The sequence below is a fragment of the Mesoplodon mirus genome, assembly GCF_964341445.2.
Source record: "Mesoplodon mirus genome assembly, chromosome: X".
Lineage (NCBI taxonomy): Eukaryota > Metazoa > Chordata > Mammalia > Artiodactyla > Ziphiidae > Mesoplodon > Mesoplodon mirus.
The window spans coordinates 22,221,923-22,241,456 of record NC_138981.1 but is presented as its reverse complement, the minus strand read 5'-3'; the positions used below and the strand labels follow the sequence as shown (position 1 = coordinate 22,241,456).

Below are 19,534 nucleotides of genomic sequence, written 5' to 3'. Positions count from 1 at the left end.
ACGCGGGCCTCTCACTGCTGTGGCCTCTCCCGTTGCGGAGCACAGGCTCCGGACACACAGGCTCCGCGGCCATGGCTCGCGGGCCCAGCCGCTCCGCGGCATGTGGGATCCTCCGGGACCGGGGCACGAACCCGTGTCCCCTGCATCGGCAGGCGGACTCTCAACCACTGCGCCACCAGGGAAGCCCCAAGCCTGCTGGGTTTTTGATAGGGATTTTATTTTGGGGGGGATATCTTTTTATTCCTTTGGATGCTCTCCTCTTCCTAAATACCCCCAAATTCTTAGCATATATTTCTTAGGAATAACAATATAAATAAATATTTACTGTTTACCAGGCATGGTGCTGAGTGGTTTACAGTCCTTATTGCATTTGTTCCTTACAATTACCCTTGGAGGACCCACCACCGATCCACCGACGGATTGCCGATCTGCCCAGCTCTCACGTGCGCCATGTCTGGTTCCTCCAGCGTCGCCGCTATGAAGAAAGTGGTTCAACAGCTCCGGCTGGAGGCCAGGCTCAACCGCGTGAAGGGTTCCCAGGCAGCTGCAGATTTGAAACAATTCTGTCTGCAGAATGCTCAACATGACCCCCTGCTGACTAGAGTATCTTCAAGTACAAATCCCTTCAGACCTCAGAAAGTCTGTTCCTTTTTGTAGTAAAATGAATCTTTGCAAGGTTTTTAAACCACTTTTCACAAACCGGTGAATATTCAAAGGAAAGCTAAATTTGAAGGCTGTACAAAAGCCTGTCTCTATAACACGTGCCATACTATACAAACTTCTACTTCTGTCAGTCTACCTCTCTGACTATTCATGAATTTCTGTTTCACAGGGGTAATTATTTTATATACACTGGTGGCAGCATACAATAAAATACTTAGTATATAAAAAAAAGAAAAACAATTACCCTTGGAGATTGTCCATATCCTTGGAAAGGTGAAATTAATTGACATGTACACACTGCTATATTTAAAATAGATAACCAACAAGGACCTACTATATAGCACAGGGAACTCTGCTCAATATTCTGTAATAACTTAAATGGGGAAAGAATTTGAAATAGATACACGTCTATGTATAACTGAATCACTTTACTGTACACCTGAAACTAACACAACATTGTTTATCAACTATACTCCAATATAAAATAAAAAAATTTTTAAAATAAATTGCCCCAAGGCATAAAGCAAAAAAATGGAGGATCTAGGATTTGAACCCACGCAGTCAGACCCAGAACCCACATGTTGAAGCACTGTGCTGCACAGTCTCCTGCACTGCTCTCTGGTGAAGCTGACCAAAGTGCTACAGGCACATGGTGTTTGCTTGTATAAGGAGAACACTTCTGATAGGGATTGTTTTAAAGCTGTAGATAAATTTGAGGAAAATCACCATCTTCACAACCTTGAGACTTCCATTCCCAGAGGGCCATCCTGCCCCACTTATGTTTAGCATTCCAGTGTCCCTCCCAAGTCATGCTCCCAGGACAGCGGAAAGTTCAGCCGTCCTTTCAGCCAGGCCTGGGCCCGGTTGTTCACATGTACCTCCCCTGCTTCCACTTCAGCTACCCCCGCCCCAAGCTGAAGAGGCCAGAACTGACTTACCTGAAGTCCCTCCGTGCCCTGTACTGACAAAGACATTTTGTCCCAAGACAGCTATGCATAGCTGTTTTTTTGAAGAACTTAGTTTTAGAACCAATAAATAACCTCAGAGCCTAGATTCAATCCCGTCTCTATCCTTAACCACAGTCCCCAAACCCTAAAGCTGTGCTCTGGCAACAGTAGTTACTGGAGGCTTTTCTTCACTTCTTTCATCAAGCAAACACCATATAGCAGCTCTTCATTGCTCCCACTCACCTCAACTCTGGCGTTCACACTTAGGATGTGTGTGTGTTTGCATGCAGATCTACTGAAGTGCAGTATTGATGAATATGCGGCTTGTGTCTTGAGGCTTCTAAAGTATAGTATTGCTTTTCATTGGTTCCTAAAGAACATAAAAATGATTAACTTTAGGGGAGGATTTGTTCTTCTTAACATTTTCATTTACAAGGGGGTATTGTCTACATTGTGTTTCAAAGTAAATACACTTCATTAAAATGATGGCATTAATTTCATCTTTGATTGATAGTGGGTGTTTAACAACTTACAGTACTTTTCTAGCGAGCTTAGCATACCACACTGTTTTACTCTTATGTCACTGGCTACTCCTTCTCTGTCTCCTTGACAGCTCTCTATCTTCTCCTAGATGACTCCCTAACGTTGGAGTGCCCCAGAGCCCAGCCCTTGCTCTACTTACCCTCAGCCCCTTGGTAATCTCCCAAACACCTCATGAATATGTGGCTTGCATGTTGAGGCTTCTGAAACACAGTGTTATTTTTCATTAGCTTGTAAGGAGCACAAAAGTGGTGAATTTCTTTAAAAATTTTATTTTTTAATGTTTTCATTTTCAAGGGGGCATTGTCTAGACTGCATTTCGAGGTAAATATTTTCAGTTAAAATGGACCTAGAGACTGTCATATGGAGTGAAGTAAGTCAGACAGACAAAGACAAATATCACATGATATCGCTTATATTGTGGAATCTAAAAAAATGGTACAAATGAACTTATTTACAAAACAGAAATGGAGTCACAGATGTAGAAAACAAACTTATGGTTACCAAGGAGAAAGGGGGGGAGGGATAAATTGGGAGACTGGGATTGACACATACACACTGCTATATATAAAATAGATAACCAACAAAAACCTACTGTATAGCACAGGGAATTCTACTCAATACTCTGTAATGACCTATATGGGAAAAGAATCTAAAAAAGAGTGGATATATGTATAATTGATACAATTTACTGTACAGCAGAAACTAACACAACATTGTATTTTTTGTTTGTTTGTTTTTTGGCCGTGCCTCGTGGCTTGCGGGGTCTTAGTTCCCCAACCAGGGATCAAACCCCGGCCCTTGGCAGTGAAAGCACAGAGTGCTAACCACCGGACCGCCAGGGCATTCCCTAACACAACACTGTAAATCGACTACACTCCAATAAAAATTAATTTTAAAAAATGGCGACATTCACTGTATCTTTTATTGACGGTGGATGTTCAGCAACTTACAGCACGTGTCTCCCCAGCTTGTAGCGTACCACACTCTAGTCTCCTAGACCAGTTCCTGATGTTCTCTGGGATGGCTCCCTACCCTTGGCACGCCCCAGGTTCTACTCCTTGCACCTTCTCCTTTTTCCCCCATTCCCTTCGAACCTGCTCCTTCTTGAAGTCTTCCAGATCTCAGGAAATGAAAATTCCATCCTTCTTTGCTACCTTTCTTTCCTTTATCCCTACATCCAGGAAATTCTGTTGGTTCTACCTTCAACAATATTTACAGACTCTGGCCATTTCTCACCGTCTCCACTGTGGCCCCCATTCCACTACATCGTTGGAAAAGTCCATCTCCTTACCCATCTCCCTGCTTCCACACCTGTCTGCCTAATTCTTTTTTTAAACTGCTCATTTTATTTTTTTGTGTGTATTATCTTCCAGTGTTTTTTTCCCCTTTCAGTTCTATTGAGATGTAACTGACATACAGTACTGTATAAGTTTAAGGTGTACAGCATAATGACCTGACTTACATATATGGTGAAACGATCACCACAATAAGTCTAGTTAACATCCATCATCTCATACAGATACAAAGGGAAAAAAAAAGAAAGAAAAAATGCTTTTTTCCTTGTGGTGAGAACTCTTAGGATCCACTCTTTAAGTAACTTTCAAATATACCATACACCAGTGTTAACTATACTCATCATGTTGTATATTACATTACGCCTAAATTCTGTTCTACACAACAGCCTGAGTGTTAATCATATTACTCCTCTCCTCAAAACCTTCCAAAGGTTCCTAATTTCTCAAAGGCCAAAGACCTTATAATGGCCAATAAGGCTTTACACAGTCTGGTCCCTCATCTCCTTCAAGTCAAGGCTAAAATAATAGAAGAAAAAAAAAAGGGACTTCCCTGGTGGTCCAGTGGTTAAGACTCCGCCCTTCCACTGCAGGGGCGTGGATTCGATCCCTGGTAAGGGAACTAAGATCCTGCATGCTGCGCAGTGTGGCCAAAAAAAGAAAAAAAAAAAAAAAAAAAAGGCTAAAATGACTACCTTATCATCCCAGTTAAAATTGAAACACCTCTCCTCCTTGACACTCGTAATCTCTTTATCCTGCTCTATTATTTCCCCTATGGTCACATTCTAAGAGAGACCATATAATTTGCTTATTTATTTTGTTTATTGCCTGACTTACGCAGTCTATACGAAGGCAAGGATTTTTATATATTTTGGTCACTGATAGATCCGCAGTGCTTAGAACAGGACTTGGCACATAGTAGGTACTCATAAATATTTATGGCATAAATAAATAAATTAGTATAGTAGATTATAAGTGAACAATTTATTGAATTAAGTAGGAGTAAAAAAAAATGCAAGTGTGAAGATCACTGAATATGTTAATCTGTATAATAACATAATACAGTGGAAAGAGCACGGGGTGAGAGGCAACACAGGAGGGGAGAAGCCCTGTCTGCCAAGGTCTGTACATGCCAGCCTTCCTGATTTTTGCTTCTTTTCCCTCTGCCCTTCGGGTCCTACTGTAACCCTATCTAAATTTTCAGCGGTTCTCTAAATAAAGGTGCCTCACTGCCTCTTCCAGGATTGGAAGGCACTGCCCTGTGAGTATCCTTTACTCCTTTTCCCTTTCCTCCTTCCCTTTGGACTGAACTTAGCAATCACTGCCTCCAAGTAACCTTGCTTGACACGCCGAAGCCCAGATTACATCCCCCCGTTTGTGCTAGCTCACACAGCACCCCATGTTGTCTAAATCCGTCACAGTGTGTGAGGGACTCTGACACCAAAGCTGAGTGTTTTTGAATCCTTGTTGGCTGGCCACAGGTGCAAAGCAGTTACCCTAACAACTGCAGGCAGAGAATTGTTTGCTAGGGCTTTAAGGATGGAAGTGAAATATGAAGAAGCATGTGGTTCCTGGAAGAATTAGTGTTGAGTCCCCTTGACCATAAAGATATGTTATCACTTCATTTTCCTTGAGGTAGCTCCCCACATTGGTGAAATAACACAAATGAAAATATTTCAGACACACCTGTTTCATGGGGGGAGTGCCCTGTGAAGGGCCTTTGCTTGTTTGTTTTTGTGTCCACATCGCTTTTGGATGTTTAGGAATTTCGTATTCTCCTAGCTGGGCCCAGGGGATGGGTCTGGGGGCTCATGAGATTGGGGAAGAGAGAAGATGGGAGAAACAACTGATATTTTTAAGAATGGGTTCCCACCAAATAGTACAGATCTGACTTAGAGATGACCAGAAAGAACATCCCTGTGTAAGGATCTCTAGAAGCCATGACCTGTTTAAAGAGATTGCAGTTTCCTTGTGATGGCTTTAGGTTTTTGCTTTGCTAGGGAAGTGGAGGGAGAATTAAGTTTGAGTCACGAAGTGCAAAGAGAGAGTTGGAGAAATATGGAGAGGTGGTGAAAGACCAGAAGGCCAGAGGTAATAACAGGAGAGAAGCTAAGAAGAGTCATTCCAAGTGACAGGTGAGCAACGATGCCCAAGATGTGTAAACGTTAACCAGGATTCCTCCAACATTCATGAAGACACCGATTTCCTATTAGTCATGCAACATAATATTCTGTTTGGCTGTTAAAACAACAAACTTTCAAGGCTGGAAAAGTTTGGGATCAAACAGGGGATCCTGATTGCATTTTGAAGGTTCCACCTGGGATAGGGACCCGGAAATAAGGCCTAGGACAACAGCCACCATCCTGTTGGAATGTGTCAGTGTACAAGTCCTGGTGTGGACCCGCAGAAGTTTGTACTGATTTGGGGGATACCGGTGTACCCTGAGGGGCTTAAAAAAAACGCTGAAGAGCTACAGAATGCTTGGCAAAAGTTTTCGAGGAAAGAAAATGCATATGCAGCTTTATTAGAGTTTGCTGAGGGTGTAACTCTTTGATTCCCTAAGACCGGGGTGGAGGCTAGTTACCTGAAAAGTGATTACCAAGATAATTACCATAGACTCTGGATTTCTGAAGAGCCTCAACTTCTTTTTTAAAAAAAGAGGGAGGGGAGAGGGTATACAGTATCCTAAATCCTCAGAACCCCTGGCTATGAACTTCCTTCTAACTCCACTACCACTCCCAGCCCCAAGCCTCTAGCACGCATCCGGACATTTCTGGACTGCTAGATATCGGGTTTGAGGACTGTACTCTCAAATACTTAAGCTAGATGGCTAGGAAAAGACAGCTTCCAGTTGCCCCATGGGGTTTTTCAGTGTGAAAGGATGCCCTCAAGGCATTTAGGAACTCCCATTACTTTCCAGTAATTGGTGGGAAAAGTAATTGAAGACAGGAATTACCTGGAGGAGTTAGTTTATTTAAATGATGTGGTTTTATTTTGCTTGGTCTTGGAGAAGCAGAATGCTTCTTATTATACTAGACCCTTCTATAAAACACTCATTTTTTAAATTTATTTTTTATGTTTCTTTTAAAAAAATTTTGTTTAAAACGCTCATAAAAAAATATAGTAAAGGAGGCATCAGTGATTAAAGATAACTTTTTTTCGGGGGGGGCTCTACATAGTAAATATATAGATTGGTGGAAAGACAGCCCAGTTTCAGAAACTGTATATATATACACACACACATAAGCTGGACTTAATGGAATGTCACCAGACCGTGTCATGTCATAATAAGGAGCATTGTGATGACAATAGCTCATGACATCACTGTAACTATATATACACGTGCTACTTAGAACACAGACACAGACACATTTCAGTCTCTGCTTGAACAAGTCTCTCTCCGGACACTGCCACACTATGTAATACATAGTTCAAAATGTATGTCTAGGGCTTCCCTGGTGGCGCAGTGGTTGAGAGTCCGCCTTCCGATGCAGCGGACGCGGATTCGTGCCCCGGTCTGGGAAGATCCCACATGCCGCGGAGCGGCTGGGCCCGTGAGCCATGGCCGCTGAGCCTGCGCGTCCGGAGCCTGTGCTCCGCAGCGGGAGAGGCCACAACAGTGAGAGGCCCGCGTACCGCAAAAAAAAAAAAAAAAAAAAAAAAGTATGTCTATTAGCTAATGTACAAAAATCAAAATCCAGCGCTTTTAGATGTTCAAGAATAACGCATGGGGCTTCCCTGGTGGCGCAGTGGTTAAGAATCCGCCTGCCAATGCAGGGGACACGGGTTCGAGCCCTGGTCCAGGAAGATCCCACATGCCGCGGAGCAACTAAGCCCGTACGCCACTACTGAGCCTGCGCTCTAGAGCCCGCGAGCCACAACTACTGAGCCCACGTGCCACAACTACTGAAGCCCGTGTGCCTAGAGCCCGTGCTTCACAACAAGAGAAGCCACCGCAATGAGAAGCCCGTGCACCGCAACGAAGAGTAGCCCCTGCTTGCCACAACTAGAGAAAGCCCACGCACAGCAACGAAGACCCAACACAGCCAAAAAATAAATTAATTAATTAAAAAAAAGAATAACGCATGAAAACTCAGATGTTCAAAGTTGAATCTATAACTTTTTAAAATTTTATTTATCTATTTATTTATTTATTTTTGGCTGAGTTGGGTCTTTTGTTGCTGCACGCGGGCTTCTCATTGTGGTGGCTTCTCTTGTTGAGGAGCTTGGGCTCTAGGCGCGCGGGCTTCAGTAGTTGTGGCTCGCGGGCTCTAGAGCGCAGGCTCAGTAGTTGTGGCTCATGGGCTTAGTTGCTCCGCGGCATGTGGGATCTTCCTGGACCAGGGCTCGAACCCGTGTCCCCTGCATTGGCAGGTGGATTCTTAACCACTGCGCCATCAGGGAAGCCCCATAAAATAACTTTAAAACGTTATAGAGGACTTCCCTGGTGGCGCAATGGTTAAGAATCAGCCTGCCTAAGCAGGGGACACGGGTTCGAGCCCTGGTCCAGGAAGATCCCACATGCCGCAGAGCACTAAGCCCATGCGCCACAACTACTGAGCCTGCGCTCTAGAGCCCGCGAGCCACAACTACTGGAGCCTGTGCTCCGCAACAAGAGAAGCCACGGCAATGAGAAGCCCGCACACTGCAACAAAGAGTAGCCCCCACTCGCCGCAACTAGAGAAAGCCTGCGCACAGCAATGAAGACCCAACGCAGCCAAAAATAAATTTATTTTTTAAAAAGTTATTTATGGCTTACAGTTTTTTAAAGCTTGTTTTATGGTTTAAATCAGAAAAGGGACACGTATTTCCCTATTTTCAAAAGATTAAAGTGATTCACTATTTTTTCACGGAGTAGTCTACTTCAGCAAAACGGTACACAGTGTGCTTTTTTGGCCTCTTGGGAAACATGACATATTCAAGTTTGCTAGAAAGAGATTAATGATCGTTTTTAGCCATACATCTCCCAATATCTTCGGGATATTGGTGTAGAGAGAAAATGGTGGCAGGGGGTGGGGGTAGGAGAAATCTCTCAGTTTAGGATCAGAAATGGGCAATGGATGACTTAATTTAAGGTTAGTTGTAGAACCAGTGGCCTCCAACTGTGTTTTTCTGTCACTTACACTTTTCCCACAAAGAGATTTCACAACAATAAATTTACAAAACAGTCCTGTAATGTAGTTTTAAATTCTTAAATCAAGAAAAGGCGGTATGTGAAAAGCATTAGCTACAACTCTAGAACCGATTTGTCAAAAGCGAACAACAACCCCCAAAATCACTGCCCTCTGAATGTTCGTTCTTGCCATCTTATTTTGACGCAAATAGAAACAGAACAGCGTTTTTAGATCCGGCATTTCTGTGCGGTGCAGACATGCCGTTTTCTATGAATTTTCTCACCTCTGGGAAATGTATTTCTGAAACGTGTAACTGTTGTGCAACTAGCCAAGTGGAACTATGATGCAACAATCCCCTGCAAGTTGCCTTTAAAACAACGATATCATTTGGCGCAGATGTTGTCACGTTTACAACACAGGTACGTACCGCAAAGCTCCCTCCACGTCATCCCTGATTCCCCCACCCCCACCGTGTACAAGATGTAAAAAGACATTTCCCGGGTTTCCTAACCCTCAACTTGTCGAGGGTGGGCGCACCCCACCGGCTCGAGCCCACCGCTCGAGTGGGACCGCGGCGAGGGGACCAGCATTGCCGAGAGTTCCCAGCCCCGACGGCGAAGCCGCGGGGGAAGCCGCGTCGGGCCGGGCCCGCGGCGGCAGCATCGGGCCGCCTTCTTCCCTCGGTGAGGCCCGCTGGCGTGGCCTGTAGAACGTGGGGCCCCGCGGGCGTGGGACAGCCCTGCCCCCACCCCGCTCCCACACGCGCTCCCGCTCCCGCGGCGCCGGAAGTGACGCGCGCTGGCTGAAAGATGGCGGCATTGGCGCTCGACCAGGGGGGAGGTAAACACCCTCCGGGCCGCTCCCCGCGCGCGGGCCCCCTCGAGGCGCCGGTGGGGGCCGAGGGTGCCTCCCAGGCCTACGTTCCAACTCTCGGCTTCCCACCCCACGACCTCCCTACCCGCGTGGCAGGCTTCCGCTTTGCGACGACGGCGGACGGAGCCCCATACCGGCGGGCCCCGCCTCCCTGGGCGGGCCCCGGGCGGCTCCCGTGGCCCGCAGGGGACGCGCGGCCCGGAGCGGCCCGTGGCTCGTGGCCTCGCACGCTCCGCCCCTTGCCCGCCCCTTTCCCGCCTTCCTCCACCCCCGGCGTGGGTGATCCTGAGGCTCGGCGCGCTTCGGGGTAGAAGCCCAGAGACGCCGTCGTCGACGTCGCCGGTGCTTGCACCTCTGCTGCTGCCCGCGACCCCCCAGCCCCTCTCTCCGCCCGAGGCACCGAGTCGGCCCTACCGCCGACCCCCGCCGGGCGCTTCGAGGCCCCTGGCGTTGGCAAGGCCGGGCCCGGCCCCGACGCCGCTCCGCCTCGCGCAGATCCCGACTGTCTCGAATCGCGTCTCAGCGCTGTCTTCTTTCCCAGGACTGGTTTCGTAGGGGCCGCAAGCGCGCAGCCTCGCCCCCCGCCGGAGCGCCCCGGCCCGGCGCCGGAGCGGCCCCTTGTAGACGTTCGAGGAGCCTGCTGAGTGCCGTCCAGGCGCCCGACCGCCCACCGTCCGGCCCGCTGGCCCGCTTCTTCCTGATGCAGACTGCCGTCCACTAGAGGCTGGACGGACCCCCGAGGTGCGTAGCCGCCCCTGGCCCTCCGGCCTGCGGGAGCCCGGGCTTCGTCCGTGGCCCCGCGCTAGGCACGAATTCGGTAGCCCTTTCCGTACCGACCGGAGTCACACATTTGGTTGACGCCGGGATCTAATTTGTCTTTGAGTTTACTTAAATTGTTTGAAATTTAATTTTTTTCAAGGAGAAAAAAAAAAGAAGCATAATTCAGCCATTTTTTGCAGCACACAGCTGCAGGTACCATGATTATCTTCTCCCTAACCCGTTTCTTCCCTTTAAAAATTCTGTGTGTGCCTGAAATAGAACTGTGCGAAATGCGAGGCATAAAACGCGGAATCAGAAGGTCTGGGTTCGACTGGGTGACTCCGAGAAAATCGCTTACCGAACCTCGGTTTCTTATCTATGAAATCTAGTCAGTTATAGCCACATCACAGGGTAGTGAGGACTGTATGAGGCCATATATGTGAAAATAATCTGTAGCTGTAAAGTGTTGTAAAAATGCAAGGCAATTTTTAAAGTAACCTTTGCCAGAGTGGTGAATGTTGTAGTGGCTAACTGTTGCTGCCTCTTTATTTCTATATTATAAGTATAAGGAATAAGTGCGGGATAGCGAAGCAGTGCTATGAAATCGACTAGATATATAATAGTCACGTTGCTTGGCCTTCTTCCTACGAAATGCTAACTGCTTATTTAAATAACGGTATTCTTTAATTCAAATTTAACGTTACTGTAGTGCTTTGCTTTTCATTTTTCTAGGCCGCTTATGCCCTTTTTCTTACTCGGAATATTAAGCACCTTGCATTTGTTTAGTCTTTTCTATATTTTGAATTTACATTTTCTTCTGGTAATCTGATTAAATTGTAATTTAGAAAATGCTTTTAAGATATATACCCTAATTTTAATGCCTGATTTTCATATCTAGGAAACAAGATGCCTGAATATCTCTAGTAATTTGAAAATTGTTTTTGGAGAGCTTGTAAATGCATTCAGATTTCTGTACTTAATAGATCTAGAAATGTATAGAAAATTTCAATTTTGGGACACTTAATTTCATATTTATGTAACTTAATTCTCTTTTTTAATCATCACAACACTTAGTAGGTGCTTAGAACCAGTTTTTCAGTGGTAAAGGATGTTAATTTGCACTTTTTATTGCCGATTAACTTGGGGGGGATACTAGGATATATAAGCCATAAATATTTGTGGTTTGAAAATCGGACTTATTTGTCAGAATTTATGATACATATGTGTAACAGATCAGTATGAAATCATTTTTATTTGGCACATCAAAAATGTATGGCTTCTTAAAATGGTCCACAAAAAGTGAAAGAGAAGCTTTTTTTTTTTTTAGTATATTGTTATTTTTAGCTAACAAATGGTTTTCTGAGTTTTTTTCTGAAATGTTTTATTAAATTTATAATCCAATACCAGTTGTCTTTCCGAATATGCTTTTTTTTTAAAGCAGAATAATATAAGGCGGGCAGGATTAAATTAGCAAAAGGAAGAGCCTATTTTAATGTGCTAGCTTTTATGCATTGGACTTATCGCTTGTCCTGAAGATAAAATTTTGGCAAATCGGTGCTTTATTGGGAATTTCAAGGTTTGGCCTTCTCTCTGCCTTGATTTGGGTTACCTGGGGCTAAAACCTTGGAACCAGGGCTGGCGTGGCTTCATGGGTGTCCAGAAGGACCCCAAACTTGGTTTAATAATCTGCGCGTAAAACTGGCATTGTACAATATAAAGGTGAATGGTGAAATTCGTGGTAGTAATGTAAATTTTTATTTTTCTTTACTTAGAATGCATTAAACAGCAAATAAAAAAACACCATGACATGTCAAGAGAGACCTCAGAAGAAAGGAGAAAGCTTTGTACTTTACTACCTTTAACAACACTTTTTTCCTGCTTTTGAGCGAGGGGCCCCACATTTTCATTTTGCCCTGTGCCCCAAAAATGATGTAGCTGGCCTGTTCTGAAACTTGCCCTTTCCTATTTTAGACGTTTTCAGAGTGAATAAGATTAACTGTGAAGAGAATGAATCTATAGCTTATGAAGGGTCGGATTAATTTATTAGCATATATTTCCTCTGAATTGGAATGCTGTAGCTGTTGTGGGCTTTTTTATTAAAGAGAAATGAAAGGCAGTTATTGGTGAAGCATTGCAGGATAGTGGTTAAACTCGAAGGCTCTGAAGTCAGACTGACCCCAGCTTATGAAGAATCATAGCCCTGGGCAAGTTACTTAACGTCTGTGAGCTTTGATTTTTTTTCATCTCTAAATCAGGGATGGTAACAGAACATGGAGGGTTGCGAGGGTTAAATTTGTTTATTCATCCCACAAATATTTATTAAGCACTTATTATGTACCAAGCACCGTTCCTAGAAAGGTTTTGGGGATACAACAGTCAACGAAACAAAACAAAACAAAAAAAAAGAAAACAGAAAAGTAAACTAAATAAGGAAAATAGCCTGTATCTCCATTTAATATACTATGGAGAAAAATAAAGCAGGAGAAGAACAGGAGGACTTTCTGTTGGGTGGGGCGGGTGGGTGGTTTTCGATTTTAAAGAGGGGGTTTGGGGAAGGCCTCACTGAGATAAGACACGGGAGTAAAGACCTGAAGGGAGCCATGTATATTGGGATTAGTGATCCAGGCAGAGGGAATGGCAAGTTCAGAGGTCTTTAGGCGGGTGTATGGCTGTTTTTCAAGAAACAGCAAGGAGGCAAGTGGCAAGATATTTCCTCAGACTTTTTGTTTTTAATAGAAGACCTTTAAAACTCATTTGGCTGAATCATTGAAGCAGATAAAAACAGAAGATGTATTCTTTGTCTCTGATAAGATCATTGAATTTAGTTAATGATTCTGCATCATTTTAAGATTTGCAGGAAATCTGTATCATAACATCAGGACCTTCCGAAAGGTTCAGTTTAGTTGTTTATTTCTTATGTAAAACTAAGGTGTTAACATTATAGTATTGATGATTTCATGTTAGGAATTAACTTAGTAGAAGATTTGGGGTTTTATTCCCCAATAGAGGCTTTTCCTAGAATTCTCACTGGATCCAATCTCTAAAGGCTAGGGAAGCTGTTTTCCATGACATCACTCTTGGACTACTTTTACTTGTAGTGAGGAATAAGCAGAGGGGCATTAAATTAAAATCTTCTGATGAAAAAGTAGCATTGAAACAGGAGTGGCTTTTTCTTATAAGGTTTCTTTTATTATAGGATGACTAAATACTAAACATACCTGAAAAGTGAAGTAATTTAGATATTAGGTGCCAACCAGGAGGCTGGAGGACCCAGAGCCTTTCTAAAAGCTTAGTTAATGGTCATTTGCAGTTTGGTACTGAGTTATAAAAACATTTTGATGGACAAGAAAGAATTTCCAGTACTAAACAAATTAGTTAACTTATGCAGCCTTTCCTCTAGTATTAGCCTTAGTTGTTTCTCAATTTGAGTAGCATATCTCAGGGTAAAATGACTAATAGAGCTAATAAAGTTAGTCTGTTTTTGGAATTTCTTTCCTTTTAGATTGAGAAGTTGGTTGCTTTGAGATTGTTGAATAAAAATTTTACAGGTTACAGAAATTGTGAGAAATTTTACGATTCAGGCATTAATTCTATTTTTATCCGTAGTAAGCTTTGCATTTTCTTTTTAGGATGCAAGTATGGCATTTTCTGCATAGGCATCAACATTGGTAGGCTAACAGTTTGAGGATGAAGGTAGTCTGAAATATTTCAAAGTTTTCATTGGGGATACGTGTATCAACCTCTGAGAATCTAGCTTTGTACTGAATAAATTAGGGTTTAGTATGAATTTTCAAGCAGCTGTAGGAGGAATGTGAAAGCATTAAATTATTGCTTATGGCATAAACATGGAGGTTAGTTAATTTTGAAATATCTTCTACTTAATTGCCCAGAATTTTGCCTTCCAATCAGAATGACAGCCTTCTAACTGAAAAGGAAGCATTTAATTTCTTTGCCTTTAGTTTCCTGTCCAATTTTACTCCCACCAGACTTCTTTCTTTACTGGTCACTAGAGAGTTTGAACTGTTGGAAATTTCTGTGATACAAATAGCAGTAATGGTCTTCCAGGGCAGAGGTAGGAAGAGGTTGCTTTGTGTGTGTGTGTGTGTTGTTATTTATCTGTTGTACAGTCAGTGGTACTTAAACTTTTTGGTCTCAGAACATCATTATACTCTTAAAAATTACGGGGATCTCAAAGAGCTTTTGTTTATGTGGGTTGTGTCTATTTATATTGACCATATTAGAAATTAAAATTGGGAAGTTTAAAAAAATACTTGTAATTCATTCTAAAAACCCATTACATGTTAATAATTAAAATTGGGAGGTTTAAAAAAATACTTACTTGTTATTCATTCTCAAAAAAACCCATTACCTGTTAATCTAAATAACATTTTTTAATGGAAAATAAATATTTTCCAAAACAACGAAAAACTTGGTGAGAAGAACGGCATCGTTTTACATTTTTGCAAATCTCTTTAAGGTCTGGCTTAATAAAAGACAATAGGCTTCTTATTGGCTTCTGCATTCATATCACATGTAGTATCTGGAAAACACAGAGAATGAAAGTAAAAAAGAAAAATCGCTTTTAAAATCATTATTATGGGCTTCCCTGGTGGCGCAGTGGTTGAGAGTCCGCCTGCCGATGCAGGGGACACGGGTTCGTGCCCTGATCCGGGAAGATCCCACATGCCGTGGAGCGGCTGGGCCCGTGAGCCATGGCCGCTGAGCCTGTGTGTCCGGAGCCTGTGCTCCGCAACGGGAGAGGCCACAACAGTGAGAGGCCCGCGTTCCACAAAAAAATAAATAAATAAAATAAAATAAAATAAAATAATTATTATGAAAATTGTTTTGATCTCACTAAGTTCTCTTAGGGGACTAAGGTCCCAGTTATACCTGGACCACACTTTGAGAAATGCTATACCAGTCATTCTCATGCATAGAAAATGTGAGGCTTTCTTTTTTCTTTAGTCAGTGCCAAGTTTATGGAACAGGACAAACTCCAGTATTTTCTTTCCTCGTAGTATCAGTATGCCTTATCATTTAGTTTAAGTTGGTTCCTCTTTTGAAAAACCCTACCGTTTGAAATTCTGAAGGCCAGGTGTAGAATATAGAAGTGTAGAAAGCCAAGGGTATACAGGTTTATAAACCATGATTTCTCTTAACTTGATGATGTGTTTTGAAAAGTTAGGATACATAATTTTTGACATTGAGCATTTTGTATGTCAGTAAATATCTTTTCTCAAAGCCCCTTAGCAGATTATTTTTCTCTAGCCCTCATTGATTTATAGTTATTTTTGTTTACTTTTACAGTGATTAGTTCTTATAATTATTAATTTATTCCTTAAATTCCTATAATTATCTTACACTTAAGATTTTGTATATTTTTCTTTTTGTATTCTTCTTACACTTACCTTTTTCTTGTTATTTATTTTATTTGCTTACATGTGTGTTTTTGTGTTATTTTTGTTTTATTTTAATCTAAGCCTCACTTTTTTTTTCTTTTCTTTATAGCTTCCAGGGTATGGATTGTGGACAAGTTGGTTTTGTTTCACATGTTCATTTGTAAGTTTGGTTGTTTGACACCTTAAACATTTATGTTATAGATCTGTGCTGTCCGACAGAATATAATGCAAGCCACAATATGTAATTTAAATTTTTCTCATAGCAGCAGCTTTAAAAAGTAAAAAAAGGTGAGATTAATTTTAATGTTTTATTTAACTCAGTATATCCAGAATATTACTTCAACATGTAATCAGTATTAAAAATTTGTATAATGAGATATTTTACTTTTTTTTTTCTAAGTCTTCAAAATCTGGTGTTCATTTTACACTTAAAGCACATCATCTCAGTTTGGTCTTACCATATTTCAAGTGTTCAAAAGCCCTATGGGTAGTGGCTTTCATATTGAACAGCACAGATACAAAGAGTAGTTACTCTTGTTAGGGCAGAAAAGCCTAAGGAGCCCAGAAAAGCTAGAAAATTATACTTGTGTGAAGAGAAAAAAATGGAAAACAATGCCATTGCAAATGAGGTCCAGTGTTTTGACTACCAGTACATCTCCTGATCTCTTATAAACTTGCATTGTGATAAACCTTAGGGAGGTATGGCGTCTGTAGAGGGAAGTTTGAAGGGTGTTAAGTTCCTGTGGTTCTGTGGGTGATAAGGAGCATTAGGTAAGAGCTGGACAGGGAAGGCAGCATTGATTGACCTCTGGTGGGGTGCCTCCCTCTGGGCTAGACATTTAACTTACGTCAGTTTATTTGATCATCACCCCAACTCAGTAATAATAGATGATGATTATTCCTAATATATGGATGGAAACTGAGGTCAGGAAGTTAAATTTCTCCAGGTCACACCGATGGTAAGTACTAAAAACGCTCTGATTTCAAAGATTTTGCTCTTCCTAACCATACTATTTTGTACTTCTTGCAAATCTAGTCTTAACTCTATTTCTAACTAGTTGTATGACTTTGAAGAAAAATTTCACCTGTGGACATTAGTATCTTCATCTCTCAAGTTAGAGTTGGCCTGCGTCCTAAGAGACCTTACTGAGAAAATGAGCTGGGGTTTGAAGTGCTGTTGCTAAGGAGAAGGGTTTCTCCAGAATTAAGAGACTCCAGGTCTGGAGTCCTGTACTCGTAACTCACTACCATTTACAGACTATATCATGTTGGTCAGTTAATCACTGAGTATCATTTTCTACTTACATACATGCTTCCTATAAAAGTGTAAGATACTGCTGCTTCTCTAAAGCTGTCTTATTGATAGATGCACCAAGCTTTTTCATGTAGAAAAAAATTACTGCAAATTTCCCAGCTATTACAAATTAGTTTTAGAAGAACTTTAGATCAGATAAACTTCAGAAATGCGTTGCTAAGACTTAAAAAATAGCTATAGTTTATTTACTTTGCATGTTTTTATACGTGCTTTACACATCTGTAAAATCATATAAAAAGTAGAATAAATAAGAGTTTTATGACTAAAAATTTTTAGAGATCATCGTGTTGAATGCTTTTATTTTATAGGTGCAGAGATAAGGCCAAGGAAGTTTGAGTAACTTACTCAAAGTATAGCTATTTCTGCTCTAAAACTGTATTAGTTAGGGACCTTGGTTATATGTAGGAAAAACCCACCTGAGGTAGTAAGGGGGAAGATCTATTCTGAGCATGTAAGGATTTCTCTCAGCACCCATGGGTAGGAATAGAGCTGGGCCTACGAAGTGGAAAAATGAAGGAGTTAGGGAGAACTCCCTGTCCTCTTGTCTTGGCTCTCCTCTTCTTTCTCAGTTGACTGGCTTTCTCTGATACTCAGCCCACATGGCAGGCAGAAGTTGGTGCCCACAGCTGCTCTTTTACATGTTCTAGTTCCAGTCATACATAGTCAGTGCACGTCTCTTTTTCTTTTTCTCTCCTCTTCTTTCTAAATTCTTGACACAAGAGCGTTCATCTTGATTCATATTTCCCACCCCAATCTGACCATATGTAACAGGACAAGATCACAGGGTGGATGCCTGTCTGCTAGGAATCCCACTTGGTGGGCTGGGTGCCCAGAGGAGAGTGGGTGCTCTCCTTACATCTTTAGGGTCTTTTGCCTCACAGCTTATCAGTCCTCCTCATTCCCGCCCCCCCACCCCAGCTTCTTTGCCCTATGATGTTACCACCATATTAAGTATCTGGAACCTAGGTTACTTTTTTTGAGAAAGCATGGTATCTCCTTTAAAATCTTTCCTTTAGATGGAATCTTTGTCCAAAAGGTGAATATTAGCTGTTTGAGACCATATCACATAGTGATAACTGTTAAATAGAGAGGGTTACTTTGACAAGAAGTGAAATGTATGGTATTTTAGGCACCGTCAAAATAACAGATTAATGAAACAAAGCAGTTTCCTCTCAAGTATATAAATGCTCATGTCCAACCTTCTACTATTAAATCTACATTAACTGTGACCAATAAATCTTGATGAGTCAGAGTGATAGTTGGTGTCCTTAATGATCCTGAGAAAGATAATGAAATATCAAAATTTCATCCAGTTTAATTTGTTTTTTATTCTAATTATTTTGAAAATTGAGAATTAGTGTGATGTTGATAGCCTTCTACTAACCAGAATATTTGATTATTCCGATATGTTCCTTTTGTTCGCAGTATGCATTTTTGTACATGTGCCTTATATCACTTGGAAAATTCTAAGTTCATTCATTTTACCTTTAAAAATAATTCAGGAAATAAAATCTGATAGCTTACTTTAGTCTTGAATGTGTTAGTAAAGTAGTTCTGCCAAGCATTGATTACAGTATCTAAAATATATCTATTTTCCAAATTATAGACAGCCCTCTTGTGTTCTGTCTTTGCAAAGTGAAAGTATATAGCTTTTGGATTAATGGAGTGCTGATAAAAATTTTGATATTAATTTCATCTTGTGCATACTTTGCTGTGTTAGGTAAGTGAACATATTATGTTGGGTAATCAGTAAGACTTACAGGTAAGTTAAGGACAAAGGGGAGGAAAGAGGCACCTAGAATGCCTCTTGATAAGACGGGGAATACAAAAGAAAGAACTGATTGGGGAGAGAGTAGCGTTATGATTCTGTTTAGACACAATTTTGAAATCCCTGTGGGGCACCCAGAGGTATCTAACAGGAGATTTGCTATGTACAGTACTAGTGTAAGGATAGAGATTGGGACAGTGATGGTGAAGGCACTGATAAAGGTAGGTATTAGTAGAAACCATGGGTTTAGATGAGATCGTTGAGGGAAATACAGTGTTTAGATGAGAGGAGGAAAGGTGCAACAATAGAATCCTAGGGAACACCAGTGTTTAAGGGATAGCTCTCTTAGATAAAAATCCACCTTCTATTGCTCCTTGTTACTTACCATATACACATATCCTGATCTCTCTCTCTCTCCCCTCCATATTCACTGATGACTGTGGTACCTGGCTAAGACTCATTTTCTCCACCTCTTCAATGTTCACATAAGACCACTCATCCAAAAACAGAGGCAAAGTTCCCTGACCACCTAAACTCTTATAACCTCCCCCCCCAGCCCTGCTCCATTTTAAAACCTTATTCTCAAACCTGCTGGGCCTTGCCACAATCAGGAACTGATCCACACCTGAAATCTTTAACTGTCGGCTTCCCAGTCTCTGGCTTAATCTCCTCTCTTTTCATTTGGTCTGTCATCTCCAAACTTTACCTCTGTCCTTCTCCAGCTTAGACCTTCTTTCCTTTCCCTGGTTGAGTGTTTGGGTGGACCACGAGCCCTACAGCGAAGCAGCTGGCACCGCAGTCACTGCTGGCACCTGCTCTACCTCCTTCAGGGAGGCCATCCTGGCAGCCTCACCGCTCTAT

General features: G+C 42.1%; 3 protein-coding genes across 4 annotated transcripts in view; 2 read left to right on the top strand and 1 right to left on the bottom strand.

The window, feature by feature from the left end:
- Positions 1-302: 302 nt before the first annotated feature.
- LOC309796138 (uncharacterized protein) lies at positions 303-19,512 on the bottom strand (the record flags this gene model as incomplete). The annotated part of the gene is made up of 6 exons (XM_082609193.1): positions 303-544; positions 1,854-1,980; positions 2,293-2,353; positions 9,518-10,234; positions 12,048-12,153; positions 19,451-19,512. The coding sequence occupies 5 exons, from the start codon at positions 19,510-19,512 to the stop codon at positions 1,874-1,876; spliced, it is 1,053 nt and encodes a 350-aa protein (XP_082465319.1). The 3' UTR covers positions 303-544; positions 1,854-1,873.
- Positions 451-860, top strand: LOC309797147 (guanine nucleotide-binding protein G(I)/G(S)/G(O) subunit gamma-5-like; the record flags this gene model as incomplete). Its single annotated transcript, XM_082610590.1, has 1 exon — positions 451-860. The coding sequence occupies one exon, from the start codon at positions 451-453 to the stop codon at positions 655-657; it is 207 nt and encodes a 68-aa protein (XP_082466716.1). The 3' UTR covers positions 658-860.
- Positions 10,087-19,534, top strand: part of KLHL15 (kelch like family member 15) — a 30,000-nt gene continuing 20,552 nt past the window's right edge. Inside the window, exons 1-2 of one of the 2 annotated variants that reach the window (XM_082610583.1) lie at positions 10,087-10,173; positions 15,700-15,750. The gene's annotated coding sequence lies outside the window, so the exon portion shown is untranslated. The remainder of the gene's footprint in view (positions 10,174-15,699; positions 15,751-19,534) is intronic. The other variant, XM_082610581.1, reaches the window with a different exon arrangement.